The 15993-nt window shown below is 35.7% G+C and overlaps 1 protein-coding gene across 1 annotated transcript; it reads right to left on the bottom strand.

Annotated features, from left to right (window-relative positions):
• Window positions 1-2631: 2631 nt before the first annotated feature.
• On the bottom strand, window positions 2632-15411 carry LOC120474229 (uncharacterized). Its single transcript, XM_039664380.2, has 10 exons — window positions 15245-15411; window positions 12357-12450; window positions 10248-10346; window positions 9995-10096; window positions 6304-6468; window positions 4706-4843; window positions 4570-4621; window positions 4291-4317; window positions 4112-4138; window positions 2632-3270 (listed from the first exon to the last, which is right to left on the bottom strand). The coding sequence occupies exons 2-10, from the start codon at window positions 12417-12419 to the stop codon at window positions 2711-2713; spliced, it is 1233 nt and encodes a 410-aa protein (XP_039520314.2). The 5' UTR covers window positions 12420-12450; window positions 15245-15411; the 3' UTR covers window positions 2632-2710.
• Window positions 15412-15993: the final 582 nt, after the last annotated feature.

Here is a 15993-nt window from a genome sequence, read left to right as displayed (position 1 = left end):
ATATGACATTCTTCTCTCAGACGAAAACAATCAGAGTTATATTAAACAATGTCCTGGCCCTTCCAAGCTTTATATTGGCTGTAAATGGTTCTTTCTGTTTTGAAAGTCCAAAAGTGCATCTATCCATGACACAAGTGCTGCCATGCTTCTCTTCAATGTAGAGTTTATATATATATATATATATATATATATATATACACACTGTAATTACTACATGGAGAGCTTTACTGGCATTTGATTGGATGACAAACGTCCAATCTCATGGACTGCAGGCTTTAAACTATGCTCCAGAAGATAATAAAAAAAGGGGGCTGACAGTGACATGTGATGTCCATTGTAATGGACACAGGGTCTGGGTTAAATTACATTTTTACTGCCTTGAATAATCTGTTCGGTAAAGATTTTTATATGATCACTGCATTTCACCATCATATTCAAGCTGTAGTATGTAGGTATGTAGTATGCAAAACTTCTCACTGCATATCAGTTCACCGCACTTAATGAAACAATAAATCATTCTACCACAGTCGACTCATTGTGTGTTAGCTTGGTTTATTAGAAACATATTTTGGTGCAATCAACTGTTTTTAGCACACTGTGTATCTACTGAAATGCTTTATGTTGAGCTGACAGTGCCCTCTATATGCTTTCTAATGTTACTGAAAAACAAACTAACAAACATGGAGTAAGATGTGATTACATCCAATACTTGTTAAAACTAGATTTGCATTTCCTAAGGGAGCAGTACATTCAGGGCAGCAAAAGAACAGTTAGGGTTTAGGCCTTGGATTGGGCTAATTATAATCATTTTCTGTTGGCTGTTCTCATAAATATAATGAATGGTTAAACAGATGCAAATAAATCATAATTCAGAATGCAATATTACAATGACACAATCGCTTTTGGTTAATTTTTTTAATGCTGAACATTCTATCAAATGTAAGTAGATTAGAAGAGATTTTTCAATGCGTTACTCCCTAAAAATGAATAATTGCATTACTTAGTTACTTTTTATGGAAAGTAATTTGTGTTGCATCAGTTTTGTGTTAATTTTATTCACCTGGGCTGGGCTTGCCTGTTTGTTTTTTTTTTAATTACAAAAAAAAAAAAAAAAAAAAAAAAAACAGCTACATTTTTCCCCAAATTTAAAGGGCCCTTTCGCACCAAAAGTGAAATGAATAAGCCTCAGGCTAAGGGAAAGCAAATTCACTCCTGTACAGTAGAGGGCGCAGCTCAAACACACGTTCAGCTTTTGACTTAGAAAGAAACTCAATTTTTGCATCAGCAGCAAAGCAATGGGCTATGCACGCATAAGTTCCGCATTTGACGTAAGGATGCTCGTCCATTTCCGGTTGTGTAGATTAAAGCGGAGGAAAACCGGAGAAAACGGGATTATGTCAGAGTCTTCAATATTTACTGTCCTCCCGTCTTTGAAACGAAACGTACATACGTTTAGATTTAATTTTATATATAGTTATGTTTATTTAATATAATTTTAAAAAGAAGCATAAACACAACGAGGGGTGTCTGTTTTATCTGTTTTTGTGACTAACGTTTCATTAGTATAACCATGGAGTATAAAATTCAATATAAATTCTCGGTATTGCATTGGACTCTATGATCGGCGGAAGTTATCGAGCATCCTTAATCCTTCACCGGAAATAACGCCGTGCATAGAGCCCATTGGTTAATAAAGAAAGGTTAAATAAAGCATATTGGTGTTATTTAACATATTTAATTATTGCAGGTTTTCATTTGCATCTCACTGTTTTTATTCATTTTGAGTAGCAAGTGAGATGAGTAAATGCATGTTCACATTTAGTCTACAGTAACCGTCACAGCACACATCCCCATCACTTGCTGCAGGAGGTATTTTTGTAAGCCAAAACATGGAAACGATCATTTTAGCACGTCCGGTTCCATCTTCCTGAAGTCAATGGGTTTGTTTGAATGGGTTTTTGGTTAAAAGCTTGAAAAAATAAGGTATTTTTCTTTTCACAGCTTTTACTTAAAAAGGCAGTTACAAGTGTCTAAATGTGTCATTAAACGTCATCAGCCGAACAGGAAAACTGAACTCATTTTACAGCCTTGAGTTTATAATCGTGCTCTTGGAAACTATTCCAACTCAAACTTTCAAAAAAATGTTTTTAAAAAAGACTAAAAGTATCTTTGTATGCTACGTGGTGTTGACAGTGAAGTCATGCGACAGTGGTGTAGTTTGTTTATAGACTACGTTTAGCTTTTTACTTCAGATGATTGAATTTAGTCTTCAAAATTCATTAAAGTTGTGTTCATTTGTGAAAATAAACAAAATGTGTAAGAATCATAAACTTTTGTTGGTTACATTCTGCAATAATCCCAAACTGCGATTAATAAACCCTTAAGCGATCCAGTTGAGGAAAGCCTTGATGATTCGCAAAAGCCATTGGAAAAATCCTACTGGGTTTTGGTCAAGGGAACCAGGTTGACCTACAAAAATACATCATCACTGCAGCACTAAAGACATGAGTTTTGGGCGGGACTATCTGTTTGTCTGACCAATCACAGATTTATTTATTTTTTATTCCTTGTGGTGCAGAAATTACAGCTTTAGCTATTTTAAAAAAGGTAAAATACATTCTTTGCACCCCCAATCATTGATCAAATGAATGAACTGTATGAATGTTTTATGGTGTGTGATTTTTTTACGTATGCACGTTCGTTTGGTACGTTAGAAGAACAGACACTGTCCCTTACAGAGACATCGCTCCCTCAGATCTGCAGGCCTGATCACCATCTCACGCACCATCTCCACCGTCCCAAACACAGGGTAAAGCTTCTCTGTGAACCTCTCGTTATATGTGTAGATGTGCGCACGCCTTTGGATGTCATAGAAGGACAGCTGCCCCTCTTCATAGTCCAGGTAGACGCCCACCCTCCGCGGGATGAGCGACTGGGGCAAGACAGTAGGTGGTGCGGTCAGGGCCTTGAGCTCGGACCCCCGCTCCAGCCTGAGGGTGAGGTATCCGCTCTGAGTGTTGAGCGGTCTGTAGCCCTTGCAGATGGCTGATTCTTTGGCCACCCCGAGACGCCAGTCGCGGTCGCCCACTTCTACCTCCCAGTACCGGCGTCCTGCCGAGAAGCCCTCTGAGCCGAAACAGCACCACCAGCCGTCGAAGCGCCTGAGACTGCAAGAGACCCCGCGCCGCTCCAGACCACACTGCATACGCTTGCAGTCCTCAGACAGAACAAGGGCAGGGTTGGCCGTCTCTGGGTCAAAAGTCACCTCCACTGTAAAATAAGGCCACACAATGGTTAGATTTATGATTTTAGGTTTATCTTGGAAGATTTTGAAAAAAAAAGCCTGCCCATTAAAAATTTTGATGCTAAGATATTTCTAAAATGATGATGTAATGAAATAAACGTATAGGTATAAAATACAGCATACAGATAAAAATATTCAGAACAATTGCGCATTTTAAATTTCTACCACTACTAAAAGGAGCCGCATGCAACATTGTGGCCAAAATTGGTACTGCAATCACTTTCAAATTACTGTAGAGCGGTGTATCCCCCAATCCCCCCTTGACTCGAGGTTGCCAGATATGCTGCAGGATCCAAGCAGGAACGTAGGCCGCTACAAGAAGCTTCCAATGGCAAGTGACAAGTCCTACACAGTGAATTTTTTTCCGTAAATTATTTATTTCAGACTTTGTCATGAAGTATTTCGGATTCATATCGAGGTTTTACTGGTTTCGCAATGTTTTCTGACACGTTTGTATCTGCAGCTGTGGTAACTAGAGAAGAGCTGGCAACCCGAATCTCAAAATATTTCAACTTTATTCTCAACATATTTCAATGTTTTCTATTATCATTTTTTTTTTTTACGGATTTATATATGGTATATGTTGCGGTTCAGGTTTTCTGTAATATATACACACCGTTCAAAAGTAAGTCAGATTTTATCAAATAAATTAATACTTTTATTCAGGAAGGCTGCATTAAATTGGTCAAAAGTCACAGTAAATACAATACATTTATAATGTTTCAAAAGATTTCTTTTTCAAATAAATGCTTTTAAATGTTGTATCATATTTTTGTTTAAATAAAAATATTAAGCAGTGACACATACCTGCAGCATCACAGATCCAGTTCCACACTGAAACAAAGAGCAATATTTCTGTGTTAGCCTACTACATAAGATAATAGAAACTTTTCCACTGATGGCCTCCGTGACTAGAGTCACTGGATATCAGTGCATTTAAATACTGTATAATAATTGTTTGATTGCTGAAACTATTACTCTCTCACCAATGTGTGGAATGTAGCCAGTGAAATCTAAAAAAGAAGAGAGAGACGACCAGAAATCCCATTCAAGACATGCCAATCATCTTCTCAATATCCAAAGAAATTCAGGTATGATCTAATAAAACAGCTGTATGTGATTTCAAGGAAACTATAAACATAAGCAATATAAGCTTTGTTTTTGCAATTCCACTTGGTGCCACTAGGGTGCAGAAATCACTAACAGCAGCTAGATAATTATCCTTCAAAAATAATTCCAAGGCATTAATGTCTTTGCTTGCTCACCGATCTTATGGGTCTTCTGTTTTTGTACCAGCCACAGTCTTGGAATGAGCTCCTGCAATGTCAATTGTGCTTGTTATTAGATTTTGAATTTCATGCAAGTTTATGAATGTTGTATATGTTTCCAGAGGCATCGCACCTTGTCCAGGTGTTCCCCAAGAACGAGACCAATGAGCAGCTCCACGGCAGACTGCAGGTGTGTCAGGTGACCCCGCTTCCACTGCAGCTCCACGTCATCCAACATCATCAACACCGCCTCACCCGGCCAGATCCCGTGCTGGAGAGAGAAACTGATAAATGACTGAAATCATAAAATATATCTTTTTAAAACACACTTCAGAAACTGTCAATGTCCAAAGTTTTCAGAAATTCATCATGTGTCACATGGGAGTTGTTCGTAATGAAAGAAAGAGAGATGATGCTAACAGTATTTACTGATATTGAGTTACACACAAATGATTCCTAAGAGGACTCTGAGAGATGAATCAATTATTGATTAAGCAAAGGTGATGATATATTGAAAGGATTCATGTCCCTATAGACTTAAAGGTGTGTAATTTTATCAATGTTTAAATGCTTTCTCGTATCCAGGTTAATGTAGTGTAGCTATTTGAAGGTTGACTTCCTCGAAGAGTGTAAACAATGTGGCTAAGACTGTAAAAGGGATAAACATCTTCAAAATTCACGTTTTCGATATGGGAGTTTGTAATTTACTCGAGGAAACCAGGGTTTGACATCATCCCTGCACGTTCTTATAACATATTTATGTAAGCTGGATAGCGTTAATGACAGTACACTACATTTATTTAGGTATTGTTGCATAATGCATACTGTTTTACATTCTATTAAAATTGTAGGTAGTATAAAGTGTACACTGTGCAGTAAGCTAGAAGATTTGGCAAACCTGTCATTATTTTAATTGAAAAAACTGTACAAGGCAATGGTGAGTTTCCATTTATACAGCTTAACGGGTTATGCATGTCTCTCTCAGGTCAGTCAGTGAGGTCGTTTGTAATCAACACAGTCGGACAAGAGGATCATAGCAAGGTTAATATCCTAATACTTAATCAGAGAGCAACCTAAGACTAAGACCCATTGAGAGAGAGAGAGAATCAGACACTTCATTTGCAGCATGGATTGATATTAAATTACACATTCACAAACAAATAACCCCTTACAAAGAGACAGAATGTTGTAACCAATAATATATTTACCGATTTAAAACTATTTGCTATATAGAGACCCACTAAACATTACTAGCCAAAAGTTTGTACATGCTTGATTGAATATGTTTCTCATATGATGTACTGTAACAAACTTTTTGATATAGACCATTTCACAAGATGTAAACAACACTGGTCCAGAAGCACTTCCTGTTTCAGTTTGTAACTATTTTCTTTATTTCACATGTAAAGAAAACATCTTAAAGATGTTTGTTTAACTTTTTTATTCAGTTTTAAATGTTCTGTTGGTTGTATTTTATCCCAGCTTTTATGTGTTAAAAAACTGAAACAGGAAGTGCTTCTGGACCAGTGTTGTTTACATCTTGTGAAATGGTCTATAATGGCTTATGCTTAAATAACTGAAATGAGTTTTGTAAACAAATATAACTTACGCCCTTCTATGAATTTATTTCGCAAGATAAATAAGCTACATGTACATGTACTCCTTCAATACGGTTAAAAAAGCAGCCCAGGATGCACCTCATGAGTATGTGTAGGTGTTTCGGATCCTCACCGGGTGTCTGTTGCGCTGTCCTCTGGTCCAGTCCATGATGATCCTTTTATACGAGCCCATGTCATGCTCTCCTCCCTGCTCAAGCATGCTCAGTAAATGACTCTTCCAGTCCCGCTTTTCTGGTTGCAGATCGGTATAAACTTGCATGGGCTTCTCCATATTTTCCTGCACAGAGTGTAAAAACACAAGACTTGGAATTTTATGATACTTTTATAGTGTATTTGAAATGAATAATAAAATCTCCAGTACCCATTTATTAACTGTACAGAATTTAAATTGTTTTTTTTTTTTATGTATCTTTTTGTGTAAGAAAATCAGTCAAATGGCTGAGATGGTCCTCACTGCAGAACATGAAATCCACGGGGAGGAGTCGGATCCAGATCGAACTCCTCCCACCTTACATATACATAAACCTACCCAGCTCCACCCTTCTGATCCCTAAACCCACCCCCAAACTTACCCAGCTCCACCCCCTAATCCCTAAACCCACCCTTAAACCTACACAACTCCACCCCCTGATCCCTAAACCCACCCCTAAACTTACCCAGCTCCACCCCTGATCCCTAAACCCACCCCTAAACTTACCCAGCTCCACCCCCTAATCTCTAAACCCACCCCTAAACTTACCCAGCTCCACCCCTGATCCCTAAACCCACCCCTAAACTTACCCAGCTCCACCCCCTAATCTCTAAACCCACCCCTAAACTTACCCAGCTCCACCCCCTAATCCCTAAACCCACCCTTAAACCTACACAACTCCAAACCCTGATCCCTAAACCCACCCCTAAACCTACACAACTCCACCCTCTGATCCCTAAACCCACCCCTAAACCTACCCAGCTCCACCCCTCAGATCTGGATCTGACTCCGCCCCCTGGATCTCGTGTACTGCAATGAGGTGCTACTGAAATGGCTTATCATTTTTGAGTGAACTATTCCTATAACCTTGGGAACCCCATTTAGGCATTCAGGGCACGTTTATATGACAACCATGTACTAAAACTTCTTTTTAACTTATTTTGACAATGTTGTTGTCTATACAAGAAAAAACCCACTAGAACAACTTTTCTGTTTTTAGTACATCATAGTCAAGTAAACCTACCCTTAAAGGGATAGTTCACTTTGAAATTAATTTTTGAAATGTTTTAGCTTAGCTCAAGGGCATCCAAGTTGTAGAATTGAACATATTTAGATATACAGGAAATTGCAATGGAAGACTATTTCGATATATCAACAGACAACGTTGATTTTCTTTTCGCAAACGCGTAAGAGATCATTTCCGGCGCTTGTGCAGAACGAAGCGCCCGTCCTTCTCTTTGAGGAGGACCCCATAAATCTCCATTATATGACTGACAGAATAACGGTTTGACCTAAAAATATCAAAATTGAAAATACCGTGGAAACAAAGACACCTACATCTTGGATGCCCTTGAGGTAACCTAAAACATATCAAAAATTAATTTCAAAGTGAACCATCCCTTTAATGCAATTCACCCCTCGCCGGGAGTTTAACTGACAGGTGATCTGACAATCATCATTTAGTCCAACAAAAAAAAGTAGAGTTAGAAGATTGCCATCGGTGATCTTGAAAATGGTGCGTATTAACATTTTTGAAACAACATACCTTCTGATGTTCATTCATGTATATTTTGTTCTATAGTAGGAAACGATGATTGGTTCACGGTGCCGCATGACCTGAGGTGCTACAGCGATTTGTCACGTCATATTAAAGACCAAAAAATTATATTTATTGTTTGAATTTCTTAAAAATCTGAAAGGCTAGCTGAGACTTTTTATCATACCAAAAGTAACCTGCACTGTCTTGTCTGTCGGCGCGTTGTTAGTGTCCTCTTTGCGCTTTGCTCCGAACATGATGTGTGACATGACAGTGCCATGGTTTGTTGGACGTACAGTAGCAACAGTAACTGGGTCTTTGTGGAGGGTCAATTTCAATGTTACAACATGTTTGATTCAGTGTCAGTAATTCTGAAAATAATTGCCTCAGTAACTAGATTCAGCCCCTTGAGCTGACATTTATGACACAGTAAACTTTTTAATAAACAGCCCGCGTCTGACTCAAATCAATTACTTTGATTTCTCAGAAGAAATGTGCTGACAACAAGCTTTTTTTAAAGTACACTAAATCCGAGAGGCGGACGCCCTGGAGCGAACTACAGCTCAACACTTTTCTCAAGGACACAAAAGTGCTGCGGACTACAGTATACTATAACTTACAAACCAACCATGATTAGAGCTTGATCCTTTGAAAAGTGACACAGAATTTTAAACCCTTAAGCCACTGGACCTGTCAGTCATCCTGACATAAACAGACTAGCTGGTTACTATGGGGACTGGTGGCACTTTGAGTCTAAAGCAGGATTTTATCTAAATATAACACACGGTTCTAACCAACCAACATCAGCCTGTAATTAGTCATGCAGATCCTGGGAAATAACAGCTGTCTGAAAAACAGTGTGGATCTCCTATTGGACGCAGATAAATTAATACAGGATGGTGAGTTTATTTGCTGAGGAACAGGGTTGTGCGTCATTCAAAAAATTAACTATGTTGATTTTAATTTTAATTAATTATGTTTGTTACCATTCTATTTATTTCCTGAATTTAAATTTAGGTAGAACATCTCATGAAAAAGCATCCTTTAAATTTTAAGGAAGTACATTTAAAATTAATTTAACTGCTTTTTTAATATATAAAAATATTATAATAAAATATTAATGATACAATCTTTAGTATGATTATTATACACACAACATAAGGGATATTTATATTTTATTTTTAAATTTCACCTCATTGTAAACTTTTATTATGTATACACTACCATTCAAAAGTTTGGGGTCAGTAAGATTTTTTATTTTATTTACAGAGATTAATATTTATTCAGCAATGACACATTAAATTGATAAAAGGAGACAGTAAAGACATTTACAATGTTGCAAAAGATTTCTATTTCGTATAAATGCTGTTCTTCTGAACTTACTATTCATCAAAGAACCCTGACAAAAAGTATCACAGTTTACACAAACATATTAGCAGCACAAGTGTTTTCAACATTGATAATAATCAGGAAACGTTTTTTGAGCAGCAAATAATCTTATTAGAATTATTTATTAATGAAGTTGGAAATTCAACTTTACCATCACAGGAATAAATTACATTTCAAAATATATTCAAATATAAATCAGTTATTTGAAATTGTAATAATATTTTACAATATTATTGTTTTTACTGTATTTTTGATTAAATAAATGTAGCCTTAGTGAGCATAAGAGACTTCTTTCAAAAACGACCCCAAACAGTAGTGCATACAATTATAATTATTACATATTACTAAAATAAATACAGTATAGTTATAGTATCATATATATTAAAGTTATAGTATAAAATTACAATTAATAAATACAAATTTCAATAATATCTTTCTATAATATTATCAGCTAGCCTATTATACATGAAGAAATGTAATCAGTTATATGGACCAAGACGGAATAAGTAATCCATTTTAGTCTTGATGAAGCAGTTTATAGATAGAGATAGAAGATAGAAACCTTTAACAGGAGACATAAGAATAGATCTGTTCTTGTTTTGTGTGGAACAAATTCCTGTTTTGTGTTGAATTTCTTTAAAGTGCAATTGAGTTCCTCTGCCTGTGATTGAGTTCATGTTCTCTAACCTTCATCTCCAGAACGTTGGCGGTCTCCACAATGAACTCTCGACAGGCGTGCGGAGGCCAGACGTCCTCTCCGGTCCAGATGTGAGCCAGAATATCTGTCCTCTGAAAGACATCAGCAATGAGAGGTTCACACAAAGAGTTCGAAAATGTGTGTAGAAATCTATTGGAAATCTCTGAGTTGATGGCAGTGAATTCATTCATTGATCCAGGCTAAAGAAAAGCCAGGCACAGTGCAATAATGTATTCGTCTCACCTGACAGATCCTGTTGAGTTCCCGTGCGAGCTCCATTATAAACAGCTGACTCTCTGTTAATGGCTCTTTCTTTACGTGTTTCACTCTTTTCCGCGTCTCCTGTACATTGGAAACATTGATTTGGAAACAATGGAGTAACTAAAGCTACACCAAGGAATATAATAGCTGAACTTTTATATTTATTTTTTTCTGAAAGCATTTCCACCACATCACAAATAATGTAATTGTGTCTGATAACATGAAATGACAGTTAAACATGTTGGATTATAAATGCCGACTCCTTTGTTCTGCATTATCCATCCTCCTTATTAGAGCTGGAAAATTAATTGTTAAAAGATTGCGATCTCAATTCAAACACCCATGCGATCTTATTCCAATTAATTTCAAATATCACTGTGGAACATTTAAATCTGTGTTTGCGCTGCCACTGGGCCAGAGTGCAGCTGTCACGCGTAGATATGATTCAGTCTTAGACAGAGTTAAAAAATATTCAATTTATATTCAAACAGAAGTACTGGGATAAAAGTTTATAGTTCAGATATAAACTGATGTCTACGGAAACAATCAAGATGGCGGTTCAAAAAAATTATCGTATCATTGTAATGATTGTATCCAGTAATGAAACAAATGAAGTCATTGAATCATTCATTCAAGAGATTTGTTCAAAAACACTGATTCATCCAGACAGTAATGAAACAAGTTAGCTAAATTTCATATACATAAGCAAAAATTTACTGGTTCGAAACCTCTCTTTTCTTTATTCAAATATGTCCTCTTCAGGTAAATGCACCGCATTTTTGTTTTTATGTTACCCTGGCAACTTATTTGTGTATGTGTATTTTGCTGTAGTTTTTTTTTTCTTTTATATATGTTTGTATGTATTGCTTTAATGTTTAATAAAAAAAAAAAGTAATGAAACAAGTGAACCAATTTATGACTGAGTCATTGAATCATTCATTGAAGAGATTTGTTCAAATACACAGATTCATCCAGACAGTAATGAAACAAGTAAACATGAGTCATTGAATCATTTAAAAAAAAAATTTTTTTTTTTTTAAAAATAACTATTTCAAATGAATTTACAAGCAATTAAAATTTTGTCAGAATCTCTCCTAAATGACATGTTTAATTGTCTGGTTAGAATTGTGGGAAAATCGTGATCTCCTGTATTAATAATAATAAAAAATATATATATTCTCAATTTATCCGGAATCGTGCAGCTCTTCTACTCACACACAATTAAATAAAATATTCATAGTAAATAATTACTATAATTACACTTTCAAGTTTTGTAACTGTACACGTCTCATCTCCTTGAAAAAAAAGCACACTACTTTAATAGCAGGCAAAATTTTTATGGTGGTGGTGGAAATTATGCCACAACTCATCTGACATACAGCAGTGGCCAAAAGTGATGTCCGGCCTAGAAAAATGGACATCTTCAACATTTATTCAAATATTATTAAAAATGTGTTAATGATTTTGTAAACATATTGCATAGTTGTGGTTGCCTTGGAGACAATTGTTCTATTTATGATGCCAAATTGTATGGACATCTTTTTTGGTAACACTTTATTTTAAGGTGATGTAGTACATGTGCTACTATAGTAATGACAGTATAGATAATTGCAACCAACCCTAACCATACCTGAAGTCTATAGTAAGTACATGTAGTTAATTCATGTTTTTCAATACTTATTTGAGTAAGTACAATAACTATGTCACCTTAAAATAAAATAAAGTGTAACCTACTTTTTAATGCAAAACTGATTATGATGTAGTCAGTGCAAAACATTGTACTCAAAACAAAAGCTTTTTGTTTTTCTTTAGATCATTTTTTTGCATAGTAAAATTAAGCCTGTAAGTGTAGTTTGTAACATAAATACCTCAAGCAAGTTTTAATGTTTTGTTATTCCCCCAAATTTAAAAAAATATTTAATATTTTCCTCATATTTGGATGGTACTTGAACTTATAGGGACATTAAAAGCAATGATATCACTTTTGGTCACTACTGCACACGTGCCTGTCACTTAAAAAAAAGCCCTGATTTTTATGAATTTTACTGATAAACCCTTTGATGAAATGAATGAATGAATTACACACCGTACCTTGAGACGAAACTTGAGCTTCTTTGCTGGCTCAATGAGGAACTGAAGGCAATCTTTCATCATTTCGGCAGGCTGACGTGACCCTGTTAGAAACCTGAGAGTAACGGAGAGTAGAATACAGCAAGAGAGGAACAGAGAGAGATTTGAGATGTTTAAGATCTGATGATGTAAATGAGGGAGTGTAGCAGCTGAGACAGATGGGAGGGGTTTGTAAAAAAGCCTTTTTCTCAGAACTCAGCAAACTCAACAGACTCAACCTGCAACGACGCAATATTTTTTGATCACTCTGCGGCTCTGCTCGTTCCGACAGTGGGTCCTGCAGGTCCAGAGAGACCCGTGGAAGCAGCGAGAGCATTTTTAATGGAAGCTCGGGGACAGAGTGGGATGCGGTTGTGCCGAATCAGCACGTCTTCTCAGCGTTTCTCCAGAACACCCACACAACCTGCCAAAGCACCTCAACTCCCAGCCCGTTCCCAAATCTTCAGAAACCAAATGTTAAAAAGCAGCTTATAATATACATACAACATTAGACAACTAGTGACATGGCTTCTATTTCAAATTTCTCTTTTCAAATTTATGAATTTTTCCATTACAAATTTAAACAGCATGACAATTTGAGTGCAAAAAATACACATAAATTGCATGATGTCTTAGAATTTGGTTTGACTTTTGCTTTAATGACAGAAACGTGATGATTATAGGATCCAACATATTTACAATTGATTAGTAACCTATAAATACATATTTCTTCATCATTTTGTCATATTTCTTTGTTTTATAGTTGGCATGAAAAGGAATTTGAGATAGTTTTTTCTTCCCTATTTGCGAGATATGTATTTCAGAGTGAAACGACTTATCAAACAATTGATTGGATGGTTGTATGTTTGTGGTTTGCTATTGGTTGTTCTCATGTGAGTGACAGGTTGATCCCGCCCTCGTGCCACTAACCACGTCTGGCGAGAAGAGATGACGCTGCAAGAGGGAGGGGAAGGTATTTTAATTAAAGATTATGAGGCACATGAATAAAAAACTTTAAATTAAATTATGATTTACACAGATAAATCATTTAAAATAAATTATGGAAGCGTGTTCCCAGCACTAATTAAAAAAGGCAAAAAAAAAAAAAAATATTGTGAGGAAAAAAAGTCAGAATTGTGAGATGTAAATGTCACAATTATCTTTTTATAATTTTTTTTTATTATTTATTGCTTCCATAATTAATAGTGCAATGTTCTATAAAAAAAGAAAACGAAAAAATAATTTAGATTTTATGGTGATTTTAAAATGTACCACTTACTGTTGCAGGTTTAAAATGTCAATGTTCAGACTTCTGAACATCACTGTAACATGCATTTTTTAGATTAACAGACTTATTTTTTGACAATAAGAATGAAGGAAGAATAAAACAGCTTTCCTATAAATTAATGTTTGTACATTTACAAGAAACACTGAGAAAGAAACCAACACAGTAAAATGAGGCAAGTTCCTTCATTTTATGTTGTTTTGGCACATTAAAGCAATGTCACACAAGAGTAGCCACTTTACATTTATTTATGATTAACTATACATGTCGAATTGACATGATAAATGGAGTTTAGTCTCAACTCTGAAGCCTGCATTTACATGGTGCACCGAGAACCACTTTCATCCTTAGGGAGCCAATAATGCAACTCAGCCAGACTCTGATAGCCTATAATTAATGATCATCAGCTACTCTGAACAATCATGTTCCTCTGGTGTGCAATATGCACTTGTTTAATTTTGGCTCAAATGAAGTTACTTTCATTTATTTATGATGAATTAAAACTGCTGACTTAGGCGAATGAACATGATTAATAAAGAAGCCGAAAGTCCATACATTTACAGAACATGGTGCCCTAAAAAACGCACTACATCAATCAGGGGACGTCCTCTGGAATTCACGCTCGGCTTCTGTAACCTGTAAACTCCGCCTACTTTGATTTAATTGGCCATCTAAATTATATTGTTATTGACGACGATTTGTCATTCTAACAACATACAGAGTGGTCCAATTTGGCCATTTTCAATAATTTAATTTTTAAAACAACAACAACAACAACAACAACAACTCAGAACACTCAAGAAACCACATAGCAACACCCTAGTAACCGCCTATAACACTCAACCACTTGTTTTCAGCCTGGCAAAGTGTTGGCAGTATCACACCACGTGTCAGGTCGGGAATAGGGACAGATTAGAGGTCTTGACAGATTCGGGCACACAAACCACGTGAACGAACACAAGGAGCCACTGATCCTTTAAGCGAATTAAACCAGGAACCCTGCGTGTAATGTGAGCGTGAGTGTGTGTTGGATGAAGAAGGTTAAAAATCCGCAGACACTTTCATTTTCATTAAAGGGGAAATATCACTTATTTTGCCTTTTATTAATACAAATATGTGTTCTTTTATATAATAATTACAATAATAATTGAGGTTACATTTTCTTTTCAGGTGTCATATTTACCTACTGAGCAATATTACATGCACTTACTAAAGAGTTACGGTTAGGTTTTGTAATTATATAGGCTATGATTTACTGTTATTGCTATAAGTACTCGTAACACTTTACAATAACGTATTACCATAATTTAGTATCATTTTTATCATTATTATAACCGTTTTGGCATCTCATTTATCAATACGACCACATAGACGTCGTCGACTTGCTTTCAGGGAATTTAGAAAAACGAACTAATATAAAAAATGTTTCCTTATGAAAGCATAACACAAATGAAGACGTCATAATTCTCTTCAAACTCAGAGAAGCGCAATGCAGTCATCATTTTACGCTGGTTCTCCAATATAAAATTCATTAAATATAACTATTGCTAATGACAGAAGTTTTACTAAGATGAAAGTCACGTACCTTTATGTTTAACCTTTCGAAATATCCTCAGAAAGTTTTTCTACAACACAACCTCATTTCATGTTTGAGCATCTCGAATGGCCTCGCCTCAGCAGTCAGGATTGGAAAGTGCTGTATCTCGTGGTGACCAATAGGCGCTCGAGTCTTTTTGGTACTTTAGCAAAAGCCTTTAGCAAAAGCCTTTTGCTAAAGATCGTGTATTTCCGTAAAGTTTCCGAACGAAGCCGAAGACCTCCTCGTGTATTTTCGTAACATTTAAGTAAGACATCCAGCAGAGGGCGCGGTTGTCAAGCATTTCTGATCCCATTTGCTTATACATTCGACGCATGTCCAAAGTTGAAAAAAATTTATTTTATTTAATAAATACATACATAATCTTATATGTGACATCGATATTCAACTCATCTTACACTTTTTAAATTACGTAAATAATTATTATATTTTAAAGTACCAATTACATTTTAACCTCTACTACATTTCTACTTTCTATTGACGTTTTTATTGCATATTTTCATATTGTTCTGCATTAATAAATGAAAACAAAAATTTACTCCGTAAATAACTTGGCTGTAGATTTAGCTATACTTTCAAAAAACAGATCAAACTTAAAATACAAAATTTTATTGAAAATAGAAAGGACAAAAATATAGATAAACATAAATGCGGTTAGGCACATGAGAAAAACAAACAAAAAAAGCATTATCTCATTAACAGCTGAAAATGAATGCCCTATAGAGGTCACTTTTAAA

Source organism: Pimephales promelas, chromosome 14 (genome assembly GCF_988280905.1).
Source record: "Pimephales promelas chromosome 14, fPimPro1.hap1.1, whole genome shotgun sequence".
NCBI classification, from domain to species: Eukaryota; Metazoa; Chordata; class Actinopteri; order Cypriniformes; family Leuciscidae; genus Pimephales; species Pimephales promelas.
The sequence above is the reverse complement of the archived record's forward strand: the minus strand, read 5'-3'. Positions and strand labels throughout refer to the sequence as shown.

Coding starts and splice junctions, on each gene's coding strand:
- LOC120474229 (XM_039664380.2), bottom strand. CDS start 12,419: ATGATGAAAGATTGCCTTCAGTTCCTCATTGAGCCAGCAAAGAAGCTC. Junction 6,469..9,994: donor CCAACGTTCTGGAGATGAAG/GTTAGAGAACAT, acceptor CACTCTGTGCAG/GAAAATATGGAGAAGCCCAT. Junction 4,844..6,303: donor GACAGCGCAACAGACACCCG/GTGAGGATCCGA, acceptor TTCTCTCTCCAG/CACGGGATCTGGCCGGGTGA.